This window comes from Pteronotus mesoamericanus, unplaced genomic scaffold (genome assembly GCF_021234165.1).
Source record: "Pteronotus mesoamericanus isolate MK-2021 breed Mesoamerican mustached bat unplaced genomic scaffold, CSHL_Meso_final scaffold_232, whole genome shotgun sequence".
Taxonomy (NCBI): domain Eukaryota; kingdom Metazoa; phylum Chordata; class Mammalia; order Chiroptera; family Mormoopidae; genus Pteronotus; species Pteronotus mesoamericanus.
The window spans coordinates 15315143-15329395 of NW_026555311.1; the positions used below are offsets into that span (position 1 = coordinate 15315143).

Sequence of the window (14253 nt, forward strand, 5' to 3'; positions counted from 1 at the left end):
GAATATGATATCAATTTTGTTTATAGGGGATAATGAAGAAAAGAATAATGGCCATGGGGTGAGAGACATGGAGAAGTTAAAACCAACAGGGTCAGCTAAAATGTTGATATTGGGAGTCAGGGTTTTCACTGTGAAGAAGGTACATACAAATACGGATTGGGAGAGGTTGAAAGAACTCTGTGGGACAGATATGAATTGAAGGTTTTGATGTGAACTCATGATTTAAAATATGTATAGATGTATGTACATATGATATATACATATATACACATGTAATATATTTATGTATATGTGTGTATAGATACACCAATAGATAGGTATATATGTATTCTAGCTGTGTCTGCTAACTGAGCTAAGATGCACGGAGTGTGTAGAGTGGGTGGAAGATGTACCTGTAACATCTCGGTAAGTCAGAAAGTAAGAAATTTATCAAAAAAAAAAGAAAAGATGAGTGTCTATCATAGGAACACATGAAACAACTTGAAGGACCCCTGCTGGTAAAAATAGCAGTAATTAATTATAAATCATTCAAACTGGTATTCATGAGTCCATATAGATAACAGAGAAATAAGTAGGTAGACAGATAAATAAATAATTGGGAGAGAAGGGAGGACTCTTGCTTTAAGTAGAATGCTGAGTGATCACTAATAAATGTAGATGGAGTGTTGGATATCATCAAAATTAAAATCACCTGAGAGGTCCAGAGGACATTGTGTACTTCTAGATATGATATTCTGAGAAAGACTCAACATTACACATTTAGTATTCTGTTTGGAAATACACAATCTGAATATAAGTATGAGCGAGAACCAACTAAAGAAGGTTCTATTTTTACAAAAAGGAGGTGCTATATTCTACTGAAACCTCAATACACAAAGGAAAGCTGTAGAAATGTAGAAATTTAAAGCTCCTACATTAAAAGAGGCTAAAAGTAATATCTGGCCTGAGACTAAATTAGTATTGAAAGGAAAAAATGCTGTAGAGACATTATTAGATCAACAGATATATTTGGAATATGAATGGTAGATTAGATAAAATTATTGTATCATTGATAAGTTTACTGAAGTTGATAACTCTATGTCAGATATGTAGAAAATATCCCTACTTTTAGTAAACACATACCAAACTATTTAGGGATATAGGACCATGACATATATAATTTTTCATTTAATGGTTCTATACATGTGTGTGCATACACACACACACACATATGGCGGGGAGAGAGAGAAAGAGAGAAGAATGGACAGAAAAAAAGAGATAGAAACAGAGAGAGTGGTCAACCAAAAAAAAAAAAAGCCAACAGCAATGTATGTTAACAGATGAATCTGGACCATATCTTATCATTTAGAATCTCATGTTGGGATTATTTCTTTCAAAAAGTCTATCTGGCATAGTAAAGTACATAATGCATTGCTGTATTAATATATAAATAATTTTGCTAAAAGCTACATATTTTATGTTTTGATAGGTACCAGATCTTAATTCATCTACATTCTTCACTCCATTAAGAAATAAATTAAGCTCTAGATATTATATTAGTGACAAGGCAGCTTTTAACTCATGAAGTATGGACATGTATTATTGTTTTTCATTGTCATATTTTCCTATTCTTCGATAGAGATTTGCACCTGTAAAGTCAACCACCACAGGTCCTGGCCCATATAATGAATCTCGAACTGCTTTCAAAATCTTGAAGAAAACACCAGCATTGAAAAATACCCCATTTGGTCAAAGTGCTGCTCGATTCACATGGGACTCCAAGACAGAGAAAATGCCAGGTTAGCAATGAATCCGTGCATTACTACTGTTTTGCTTTATGTAACTAATATTCTTAACAAGGTGGATGCATCAGAGAGTACAATCTTTTTTGTTGTTCTATGGTTGGTGTTGTCATTTTTAAGTCTACAATGCTTTTTTAAAACATTAGCTGTAAACTAAACACAGATAAAAATAACATATAATTTTGGTAAGATTTTGACTTGACATGTTACATATCTTAATTTGTAATTTTCTATTATTTTCCTTTATTCAGTGAATTTCCTAGTTTTCTCTCGGTAGATGAGTATGTATAAAAATATGTCTGTCCATAAAGTATCCAGCCATGTACTATGAAAAATAGAGACATTTATTGAAGAAAGTACAAGGTACAAGATACAAGAAACAGTGCACATAAGACCATGATGCCTCAGTCCCCTTCAAAGTATACACCTTGGGACCTCAGATGGTTCTCCCAATTGCCATCAGCTTCCAGTTGTATTTTCTTGAATCTCATCTAAGTTCTGAAATCTCTTCCCTTTCAAAGATGATTTTAGTTTTGGGAAAAGCCAGAAGTCACAGGGCACCAAATCTGGGGAGGAGTAGGGCTGACTTACCTGGGTGATTTGATGTTTTACTAAAATACTCTGCATGAGATGTGATGCATGAGTGGGCATGTTGTTGTGAGGAAGCTTCCAATCACCAGTTGCTTATAGCTGAGGCCTTCTGAATCATCCAATAGTTTCCTTGGAAGAATGTTCAAACTTAATGCAAAATTTGATGCAGATTCGTTGCTCTACTCAATGTCACTGCCACGGCCACACAGTACACGTGCACACTCAATGGTGTCTACTACTCCTAGTGACTAGCATAGTGAAGCCATCACTGTTCACGCATGTACATTCCAGTCCACTCTCCTTGGCTGTCAGGTTACATCGATGTTGCACAAACTGTTCTTGTTATAGTAACCATTGTTGGATTTTTTACAGAGAGACTACATGTCTATATATAACATCAACTATGTGGTCACTGCTAGAAATATAACTTGTGATGCTCAGTTTTGTTAAAATTCTATTTTGGGGGTATCTAATCATGTATTTTGGTATTCTCAATGAATATTATAGTATACAGAGTTAAGAATATAGCACCAAAATAACACATAATTGTGAACATGTAGTTATTTGTTGCTGTGTTACAATCTTAGTGGCTTAAAATAAAAAGACTGCCAGATTCAAGTTGGCAGCTGGCAGGAGGCTGATGAAGGACAACCTTCCATATGATAAGGGGACCTTTAGAATCAAAGTCAACTTTCTAGCAGAGTACCCATTCAAACCATTGAAGATCACATTTTAAACAAAGATCTATCACCCCAGGATCGATGAGAAGGGGCAGGTCTGTCTGCCAGTAATCGATGCTGAAAACTGGAAGCCAGAAACCAAAACCAACCAAGGAATCTAGTCCCTCATAACACTAGTGAATGACCTCCAGCCTAAGCACATGCTTTGGGCTGACCTAGCTGAAGAATACTCTAAGGGCCATAAAAAATTCCATGAGAATACTTAAGAGTTTACAAAGAAATGTGGGGAAAAGTGACCTGTGGACTAATATCTGCCATGATTGGTTCCAGTGAGTGTGAGCAGAGACCCTGAGGAGGGCATTCAGACACCTCACAAAGCAGGACCCTGGAAAATTGACATTTGCCACAGCTTGGCATTTGCTTGTGACAGTTACTAACTTTCTACAGTTTTCTTAATCAAAAGTGGTGTAGGTATCCTGTAATGAAAAGATTGAAAATTTAAGATGTTCTAGTTCTGCTCTCTTTGTTTTTAAAAATTACTGCTTTAATCTAATCTAAATGAATGGTGTCTCTTTTCTTGTCTAAATTTACACAAAAATCTTCAATTTATGTTTAGGACTTAAGGTTTAACATAAAAGATTGTGGTTCCCTTTCTTCTCCTGCCTTTGCAGTTTCCACTTGCTTGCATTCAGTTTATTTTTCACTCATTTGCTTCCCTAGACCCAGCCCCGTCTCCTTCACAAAGAAGAGACAGCTCTGTCCAGTCTGGTGGTTTTTCATCTCCCATGTTGCACTGCCCAGTGTGGGAGTTCTTTTAAATTCTCCTGGGTCCAGTTTATAACATCCTTTTTAAAAAATTTAAAAGCGAGCAAAAAACCACTATCACTACCACCACCAACTCCCTCAGAAAAATGCTGTGAAAAGGGAGGCCCAGCTCTTATATAAAAATCTCTCCAATGTTACCTGAATAAAGTTGATTAAATGGCAGTCCTGATGTCTGGGTGTGACTGAACTCCAGCCTGGCTCAGTCTGCTTGGGAAAACTCTGCAATATCAGACCCCAGGGGAGGGCCTGCCCATTAGAGGACATTGCACCTGTGTGAGGAATTTCTCTTCAGAAAGGCTCCTGAGGTGAAAGTTTGGCGCTCCTCTCTGCAGCCATTTAAAATATGTACTTGTCATTGCAGACAATGCTAAAGCCAGAATATCCATTTGGAATTCCATGGTCTTCTGTCAGCGAGCTCCATCCAAATGTGTCACCTAAATCTCTCCCCAACTCCTCAGTGCAGCAGTCCCACCTCAGCCCTCCCTCAGCATGCTTTGACCTGCTGTGAGGTTGGAATTGGCAGGACTGGCTATAGCCAGCAGCAGTCTGGGGTCACTGGTGCCCTGCTGGCCTTTTCCTTTGAAGCAGCCGCCAGGCCATCCTAGCCCAGGAACAAGACGGTCTTCCCTCTCTCTCTGAACTCAGAGCCTTTGCAGAGTTAAGCTCCACTTGATGCTCACTCAAAATCCTTTAAGTGTGTTTTATGTTGTTTTGACTGCTTTACTTTTTGTAGAAATAAAAATTGACCTTAGAATTTATCCTCACATGAACTTGTAAGGATTTGAATGTTAATGTCTTTTTCAAAGCAAATGGGATTGTCCCTGAATTAATGGAGAATATATGTCACTGATACCCAGGAGATGTCACTATCTCCACTTTGGCCACTGGTGGCTTCCCTTCTTGGCTCTCTGGGGTATTAGGTTCTGTGCAGAAATGGCTTAAAGAAACTTTGCCTTGTTTTAATTTTAGTTATAAAACTTGAGATCTTTCCAGGGCTTATGTCCTGTAAGACAGCTTGGTTTTACCTGTGCAGAAATGGGAATGATGGGCAGCTTAGGCAGCATAATGTTGTTTACTTGTCTAGGTGTGTGGCCCCTGCAGTGTGTCAATGAATTCCTCTTCTTTAGTCTTAGGTACTCAGGGGGCACGTTCTGGAGACTGCAGTATTCTCTGGGAAAGCTGGGCTAGCATTTCTTCATTTGTCTCTTTATTAGAAGAAAGGTGATGATGGACTTTATTTTACACACAGATTTATAATAAAATGTCCAATTCTGTCAGAAGCTATCCAAATAAACCACCATTGTTGCTTCTCTGAATCCAAAATTATTGCCATTCTTGGAAACCGTCCCATTGCTTTGTGTTTCTGCCAGCGTAGTTTTGCCTGCCTGTCATCCTTCACTTCTCTGTTCACCATGGGAGGTATCTCTGTCAAAGTTAGCAGCCTCTCAGGGGACTCAGCCCTGGCATTGCACCCTGCAGTGTGCCCCAGTCAGCAGAGGCCTGGCCCTGGGACAGCAAGGCCACGGGTGGTCCATCCCTCTGGCCTGGGTACTTTGCTCCATCCACCCTGAAGCAGTTCCAGTGGTTGCCAAGCCCTGGGGGCAGGCTTTGAGCATTTTGGAGTCCTGGCAGCTCCACAACCAAACAGTTGGGTCTTCTGGGGACAGGGGAGAGCTGTCACCACTGACCTGAGCCCACCAAGGAATTTACACTTGCCCGAACCAAACCAAAAGTAGGCCGGGCGCTCCCCCGCCTCCCTGCCCCTGTCCCCCATGGCAGACTACAGGCTTTCTAAGATGATGCGATCCCATTCTGCTGTCCTTAATAAAAATAGTCTCCAACAAAAATAATAAAATAAAATAAAATGAAATAAAATAAAGAAGAAAGACTTTTCTAATAGATCTCATTATTTTGTAGGGCAGCTTGAAGACAGGGCTTGGATGGTGCTGTCATTCAGAGTGGGTGCATAGCTCCAGCATTGCTGCCCCAGGGTAGCTGGTCTTTTAACATGGTAGCTTAGGATACCACAAGACCTGGCAGGATGCTGCAAGGCCTTTTATGACCTACCCTCAGAAATCCCAGGGCATCACTTCTGTCACATTCTGTTAGTCAACCAAGTCACTCAGGGCAGCACATATTGAACAGAAGGATATGAAACTTCATCTCGCAGTGACAGGGTTAGCAAAGAATTTGTGTCCATCTTTAACCTACTCTAGACTACCCTCTGGTCATAAAATACTTAGGTTTTTACTATATGCCTTCTCAAGGCTTCCAGAATCTCATGGAATTATGGTAAAATCTTGAAGTCCAGGATTTGTTATCTGAGTCATATATAGGTGCAAGTGAGGATCTTGGGTATGGTACTTCAGGTCAGCTTCTTTAGTTGGATTCCTCTCTATCATAAGAGCTGTGAACTAAAGATACAAGTGTGAGCCCCACACATTCAACACACAATGGTGGGATAGGATAGGATAATAATAATAGACACATATTCAACAACGAGGGAAAATTGGAGGCTCAGAACAATGATAGGGATATAGCAATTCTGAAATCCAATCAGGGATAAGTTGCCTTTTCCTTGATTAGAGAATGGTTTTCCATGGTACTTTGTTCTGCCTTCTGGCTGTTGGTTTCATCCTTTGAATCATCCTTCCTTTCTATAAGAAATAGAAATTTTTCAGCATGCTTCCTGTACATAGAAGATTGGGGGGTCTATAAGCCACTTTTCACTTTGCACCGTTGTTTGTTGTTTCTTTCATTCCAAGTTAGTACAATTTCTTACAAAAACTTTGTAGATTTATTATTGTATGAATTTATAATCAAATATACTGGACAAGGCCATACTTACATGTATTTCTTAGAAAAACCCTTGTCTGGTTTGGGTCACCTTTGGTGATGTTGTGTTTCAATTTTCAGGAGCATTATTATCTTAGCCAAGAGGGTCTATGAGATACGGCCTCAAAATACTCAGGGGCCTCTTCCTCCTTTCCTTCCTCCCTCCCTCCCTGGTTTAATAAGAAAAAAAATACAAGTTCATTAGAAAAATTAACAAAAGAAAACAACAAAGAATTCAGAAACCATATAAAAGTTACCTGTCTTCCTCACCGTAAGGGACATGATGCTGCTCACAAGTATTTCTAGTTTCGCCTCCTTTCTGGCCCATATACCTCTGAGGTCATGTGACTAGCTTTGGCCAATGAAATGAACCAGGAGTGAAACCTGTTACTTGCAGCTGGTAGCATTTAAATGCTTGTATAAAAGGCTCCAGTTTTTACTTCCCCTGAGAAAATGCTTGTGGTATCACATTCAGATAGACGTGCCAAAACATGCTGGTACATGGAGGGCAGCTGCTGGACAGTCACATGACTTCTTTGTCACAGCAGCATAATCTAGGCTATCCTTGGGCGTGCATGTGGAGGGGCGACAAATCTCAGTGTGTCCATTGACAGTCACTGTCTTGGTCCAGACGAGGAAGAAAAACGCTGCTGGTCCATGTTGTAAATGGGAAGTCTACTTAATGCTGCTGCTAAGATGAAAAAAATGATAATCATTTTTAGCAGAGCTGAATGTCTTTATATTTTAAAAGGCTACACCACAGACCATATGTTTTGATGACCACACAATTTCATTTATTTGGTAATATAAACACATGCACTTTCTTATAAAATAGCCAACACCTTTTATAATTTCATTTATTCAACGAATATTAATTGCATGCCTACTCTGAACCTGACACTTACTGGGTGATATTATCAGGAAGTAAAAGAAGTAAAAAAAATTCTGATAGTGATTCTATGGAATTCCATCTTTCTGAGGTTTTAGGGTCTTCTAGCCAAACCCTGATTATGAACTTTGCCCTCAAGCCATTTTTTGCTCTGAGAACTTTTTTTGTTGTATGGAAAGATTGAGAATGAAAAGCAATTTTACTTTCAAACCCAGAAAACCTTGATTCCTTTTTATTTCCTATAAATTCTACTTAAATAAGAAAAATTTTAGCTCATGTTTTTCTATCTATACCTTTGCACATACAGTTGAAAGCAGCTATTTGGCACTTTTGATATTTAGTCTAGAAATTTCTGGAACTGATTAATTTATTAAGTATTTTCTTCATTATCCCAAGCATTGATTTTGTTAAAATTTCTGCCATTATATAATACAAAATTATCTTTTATCTAGCCTTCAATAACATTTTCATTACTGTCTTTTTAGCCATCACCCACTGAAGAGATTCCTCAAGGCTCTTCTCTAAGTCTTGAAGGTTTTTCAGCCTCTGACCCCATTGCCTGATCCCACACCACTTCAACCAGTTTTGCTGTGGTAATTTGTTGTGGTAATACTGTGCTTCCCATACAAAATACTTACTGCTCATGCCATAACGAGGTTGAGTCTCATTCTTCTCCTGTCAGTCTTGGCGAGCCTGGTGACTTTCTTAACCACCAGCATGCAGTGAAAGTGTTAGTCCAGCACTTCTCAGGTGAAATTATATGCTTTACATCATAAACCTGGGCCTCTTGAAGTACTTGGTATTGGAGGCCTGAGTCTCTATGTAGGAGTCTAACAGTGTCATTTTGAAGAGGTTGTGCATAAGTGCTTGGCTTTATCACGAATCTGAAATCCAAATTTTTTCTAAATATGAATTTATTGAGTGACCCAGCTGCCTTCAGATTGGGTCTTGTCTTCAATTTGATGGTCCAGTGTATGACAAATAAAGTATTACAAATTCCCCAAGGGTTAATTTATTTGTAAAGGATAAAGCTGAATTATGATTACCTCTGAAATCTAATTCTGAACCTTATTTTAAGAATCAATGAGAATGGCATTCATGGAATTTCGTGCTTCTTTTTTTATGTAGATACTAGAATGCAGTAACGAATTGGATCCATCAATGAGAGCAAGTTAAAAGCACCTCTAAACTGTCTAACTCTGGGTTTCTGGGTATTTCTACATTTAGGAACTAGAAAATTAATAAGAAAAACCTCTATTATGAGCAAAATATATGATCAAGATGGCTTTTTGAATCAGATGCTTAATAAAGTAGTACCTGAGACATACATTCCTTGAGGTGTCTATATTTAAGTACTTTAGCTTACTTGTAATATGTTATGTTATGCCAGGAGAGAGAGAGATCTGAAGTACTCATTTTTTTTAATCAATTATCATTTTATTTATTTTCTGTTATTTCATATTCCTGATTGGCATAAAGGTTTTATGTAGTGATATTTCTATACTTTTAACTCACATATTCGACATCTACCTACATCTGCCCCTAAGCAGATCTAGTTACAGTGTGTTCCTTCTGTGTCCCAAATGTTTGAACAGAGTCTAGAGAATGTAAACAAAAATGAGGCTGTGAGGCTCCTGCACATTCGGTACCAAATTCCACTGAAGGAATGTGATGCTGGAGTTCCGTCTGCTTCTCTGTGGAGTTCACACGTCTGTCTCCTAATGATCTACACAGACGTTCCACCCCCTCCGACTCTGGGTCCATGTGCTCTAGGGTCACACTGTATTCTAGTTCATACCCTGATCACTTTGTAGGGGAAATAGGGTCAAATGAAACTTCCTGTCTCCTGAACACAAACCTCCTCAGGTCATAAGGGTAAATTCTCTTGGTGGGTTCATTATTGGTGGCTTTCAAAAGCATCTCTCATTTTAAGTCCTTCTCCATTTGTGACAATTTACTCGCATAGGTTATGTGCCCATCTCTGGATCAGCTGGGTCACCGGAGAGGGCACAGGACCAAATGTAGGAAGTAGTTCTTCTATTTGTTGATCCTTTTTTTTCTTTCTTAAAATAATTTTTAAATCATGTTTATTCTATTACAGTTCTGTCTCAATTTTTACCCCTTTACCCCCCTCCACCCATGAAGTACTTGTCTTTTAAATATCTTAAATGGTGGCCTAAATAGTTTTTGTTACATTTTCCACTTACCTTTTTCCTAAGCATTACTAGTGGAGGAATTTTGGAAGATGGCAGGAATACATGTTAGTATTTAGGTTTTCTGAGAGTTGGCACAAGAGAAATTTGGGTAGAGACTTTTGGGGAACAGACTTTAGAACTGGAATATTTGAAAAACTGAGAAGAGTTTATGGGCAACTTCCTTGAGAAAAAACCTTATATATATCAGGAGTATAGAGGACTTGACTATAAGAATGATTTGATTACATTTAATACAGAATGAAACTAAAGTATTATCTAATCTTGTGCTACCCAAAGTGTCCATTTGCCAACTGTTTTCTGCCCACAGTGAAAAAGGAGATGTACCAGAATGTAAGTCAGCTATCTTCCATGGAGAAATACTGGTTACAAAAATGCTTAGTAAAATATTCAATTTATATTTAGTTGTAAGCTTTTCTTCTTCTTCTTCTTTTTTTTTTTTTTGGTAGATTGTTCTTGGACAGGCAGCAGTCCACAAACCACACTTTGAACAACAATGATCTAGTCAATTCCTATTATCTTCAAACAAGGACTTAAAGCCCAGAAAAACAAGAGATTAAGTGATGTTTCACAATCTATTCAGTTGCAGAGCTCATTTTGTAGAATCCAGATAACAGGAGTATAACCAAGTGAAGTGTTCTTTCAAGTATATCATACTGCATTTTATGCATATTTCTGCTCACTGAAACTGGTTTTAAAAAACAAACTGAACTATAAAACATATACAGATAAGCATTTTTAACCTGTGGTTGAGAATCCATGTATGTGAAAGGCTGGCTTAAGTTCTACACAGAGTTTTGACTGTGTGGGGGTCAGTGCCCTTAACCTCTGCATTAGGTCAACTGTATTTGTTTCAAATTAAAAATTTTTTCAGTGGCATGAAAAGATGTTTGCATTATTTGAATTAAAAAAAGGGAAATGTTATTCTCTTAGTTTGCCACTGTAGAAAGTATTCCTTGTTATAAACATGCACTAAAAGCTAATAGGCAAAAAAATTAAAATAACTTCTGTGATAGGAAGATTAGGTGATAGGTAACTTTTTTCCAAATTGATTTTTGATGTTCCTACATCAGCTTTTTAATACTTTTTGGCATCAAGAATTTCCTTCATTTTTTTCTTTGTTTGAAGTATAATTTACCCAATAAAAATAATTCAATTTAAGTACAGTTTGATGCATTTTGGTAAATGTATAACCACCACTGCAACCAAGTTTTGAAACATTTCCATCATTTTTAAAAAGTTCTCTCATGACCTTTTGCAATTAATCTCTATTTACACTCCAGGCCCCAGGAAACTGCTTTTGTCATTACAATTTTGCATTTTTTAATCGTTATTCTATTACAGTTGTCTCCATGTTTCTCTGTTGCTCTCCCCTGCCCCACTGCCCCTGGCCCCGCTCCTGTAGTCAATCCCCACCCTATTGTCTATATCAGTGGGTTATTTATACCTGTTCCTAGACTAGGCATCTCCCCTTCTTTCCTCCCTTTTCCCCCTTCCCTCTCCCCTCAGGTCCCTGTCAATCTGTTTTTTTGTTTCCATGCCTCTGATTCTATTTTGTTCATTTGTTTGTTTTGTTCATTGGGTTCCCCATATAGGTGAGATCATATGGTATTTGTCTTTTGCCACCTGGCTTTTTTCACTTAGCATAATTCTCTCCAGTTCTACCCACACTGTTGTGAAGGATAGGAGTTTCTTTTTTCTTTCTGCTCTATAAAGTTCCATTGTGTAATTGCACCACAGTTTTTTTAATCCACTCACTTACTAGTGAGCACTTAGGCTATTTTTGGCACTTGGCTATTGTAAATGATGCTGCTATGAACATAGGGTACAGAGTTTGTTTTGGATTGGTGTTTCAGGATTCTTAGGATATAATCCCAACAGTGGAATTGCTGGATCAAAAGGCAGTTCCATTTTTTGTTTTTTAAAGGAAATTCCATACTGTTTTCCAAAGTGGCTGTAGCAGTCTGAAATTTCATATGAATGGAACCATTTATTATTCAGGATTTTATATCTGTCTTCTTTTCACTTAGTATGATGTTTTTGAGGTTTATTTATTTTAATGTATTTATTTTTTTCTTTTCATTGCTGAGTAGTTTTCCATTGTTTGAGTAGAGCACATTTTGTTTATCTGTTCACCAGTTGATGGACATTTGGATAGTTTTTATTTCTCTTGGGAAAGTACCCAGGAGTAGAATTTCTGGGTTATATAGTAAGTATACATTTACCTTCACAAAAAGCTGACAAATTGTTTTTCAAGTGGTATGTCATTTTGTATTCTGATAGCAATATATGAGAGTTCTTTCTAAAAAATAGTTACTCCATTTAAAAATTTAAAAGCATATTTATTCTTATATATTTTATTCTTCATAATTTTAGGTTCTGGGTTTTATAATATCCTCAACAATACTATCATTGACAACCTCAGCAGAATGTGCTTAAAGAAACAAAGGCAAAGTACATTTGGGTCTTCTGTTCCTCGGATGTCCTTCTTGGATCGGAAAGAAACTTTTAGTACTCCTAGGCCTGCTGACTATCAGGTAACATGTGAATACCAAAATCATATTTCCTATACCTAATACCAATAACAAGATTTAAAAATTTTACATGTGCTATATAAATGCCTCATTATTATAAGCATACAATTATTATAGAAATTATTTATATGGTAAATTATGGCATAAGAATTAAAATTTGGTTCACACCTATGTTTATAACTTAAAAAAAACAGATCTTATTCTTTTTCTGTTTGAGTATTTGATATGTATTTTTTTAAATGATTATCTTCATTTTAATATTGCTCCATTATTCTCTGAGAGTAGATTTAGGTCTTCTTTAAATGCAGCTTTATAATTTTTGTGTAGAAGCCTCACAACTCTTTATTAGATTTATTCTAGGAATCTGATATTTTTACTTTGATTTTAAATGGTACCTTTGAAATATTTGCAGTATTTAGCTGTTATTGATATAAATAAATATTATAGTCTTTATTAAAGATTTGCTTTACCAAACCTTTATTTAAATTTACTTTATCCATACTTCTTGAGAAATTAAGTGATTGATTTTACTAATGTATTATTAGTTTTTAAAAATTTGCCTTATTCTATCTGTGAATGGCAGTATTTCTCTTCAGTCATTTTATATTTTATATATAGTGTTTGCCTTACTGAACTTCTGCATCCCAGAACAAAGCTAAGACTATTCATAGGAATTTAAAAAATACCAGCACTCAATGAGGTAAAATTCACAGGACGTAGTATCTAATTTTTAATAAATTAATGGGTATGCAAGAAGAAGGAAAATACAATCAAGAATGAGGGGAAAATAAACTAATAGAAAGAGACCCAGATTGTAATTTGATGCAGCCACTGTGGCAAACAATATGGAGGTTCTCCAAAAGTTAAAAATAGGGAATCAAGATGACAGAGGAGTGAGTGGAAGTCACTCTGACCTCCTCGTAGGATCAACCTGGAATTACAACTAAATTGTGCAGAAACCACCTGGAACAAACAACTGAACAATAGTGAGAGAGGAGCCTTATAATCTCGGACAGACAGAAGAATCAGCTTTAGCACAACCTAACTGCCACTTACCCTGGCCTCTGGCAAAGGTGGGGGCAGAGTGAGCTAGAGACACCTGAGGAGAGATTGGGGAAGGAGGCTTTGGGGAGAGAACTAAGAGAGTAGCAGGGGATCCCAGTGCTGACTCATCCCCCAAACAGCAGCCATCTTGCTCAGGTAGACCACTCCCCTGAGCAGCAACATTGTGAGAGGACACTATAGCCCTGCCCCAGGAGGCACTTGCCCCTGGCCTGGTAGTGCTAAAACCTGACTGCTGAGTACAGAGTGGCAGCCACAGATAGTAGATCCCTGGCTAAAGGGGGCGCAGAGTGGTCTTGAGACACTTGAGGAGAAGCTGGAGACTGAGGCATTGGGGAGAGAACAGAGAGAGTGGCCAGCGGGATCCCAGTGCTGACTCCTCCCCCATACAGCAGCAGCCATCTGGATCAGGCAGTCCACTCTCCTGAGCAGCAGAAGCATGAGAGGACCCAATAAACCTGCCCCCAGGAGGGACTCTGCCTTGCCCTGTGTGGTCTAAGCCAGCCTGCTGAAGGCAGAGTGACTAGATTAACAGTCGAAGGAGACAGCCACAGACAGTAGATTCTTGGAAGCCTCTAACAGACTGCCTAAGGTCAGACAGGGTCAACGTCTGAAATCATCAGAGGCAGACCCAGAAACAAAAAAAACAGTGGTCTTTTACCATAGAAGTTCACACCACAAAGTCAGAAATCAAGAGAGGACAATTTAAGAAGCAGAAGCAAAAAGAAGAGTCTCACAAATAATGGGAAGACAAAGAAACACCTCCCATTCTAAGGGAAAGGAGGAATCCCCACAAAGAGAAATAAAAGAAATAGAGGCAAGTAAACTATCAGATATTGAGCT

General features: G+C 37.9%; 1 protein-coding gene and 1 pseudogene across 1 annotated transcript in view; both read left to right on the forward strand.

Annotated features, from left to right (window-relative positions):
- Positions 1-14253, forward strand: part of STPG2 (sperm tail PG-rich repeat containing 2) — a 119004-nt gene that overhangs the window by 90947 nt on the left and 13804 nt on the right. The window contains exons 6-7 of the mRNA XM_054591573.1: positions 1619-1778; positions 12191-12351. Coding sequence (XP_054447548.1) covers positions 1619-1778; positions 12191-12351 — 321 coding nt within the window. The remainder of the gene's footprint in view (positions 1-1618; positions 1779-12190; positions 12352-14253) is intronic.
- LOC129085216 (ubiquitin-conjugating enzyme E2 L3-like) lies at positions 2178-3360 on the forward strand (annotated as a pseudogene).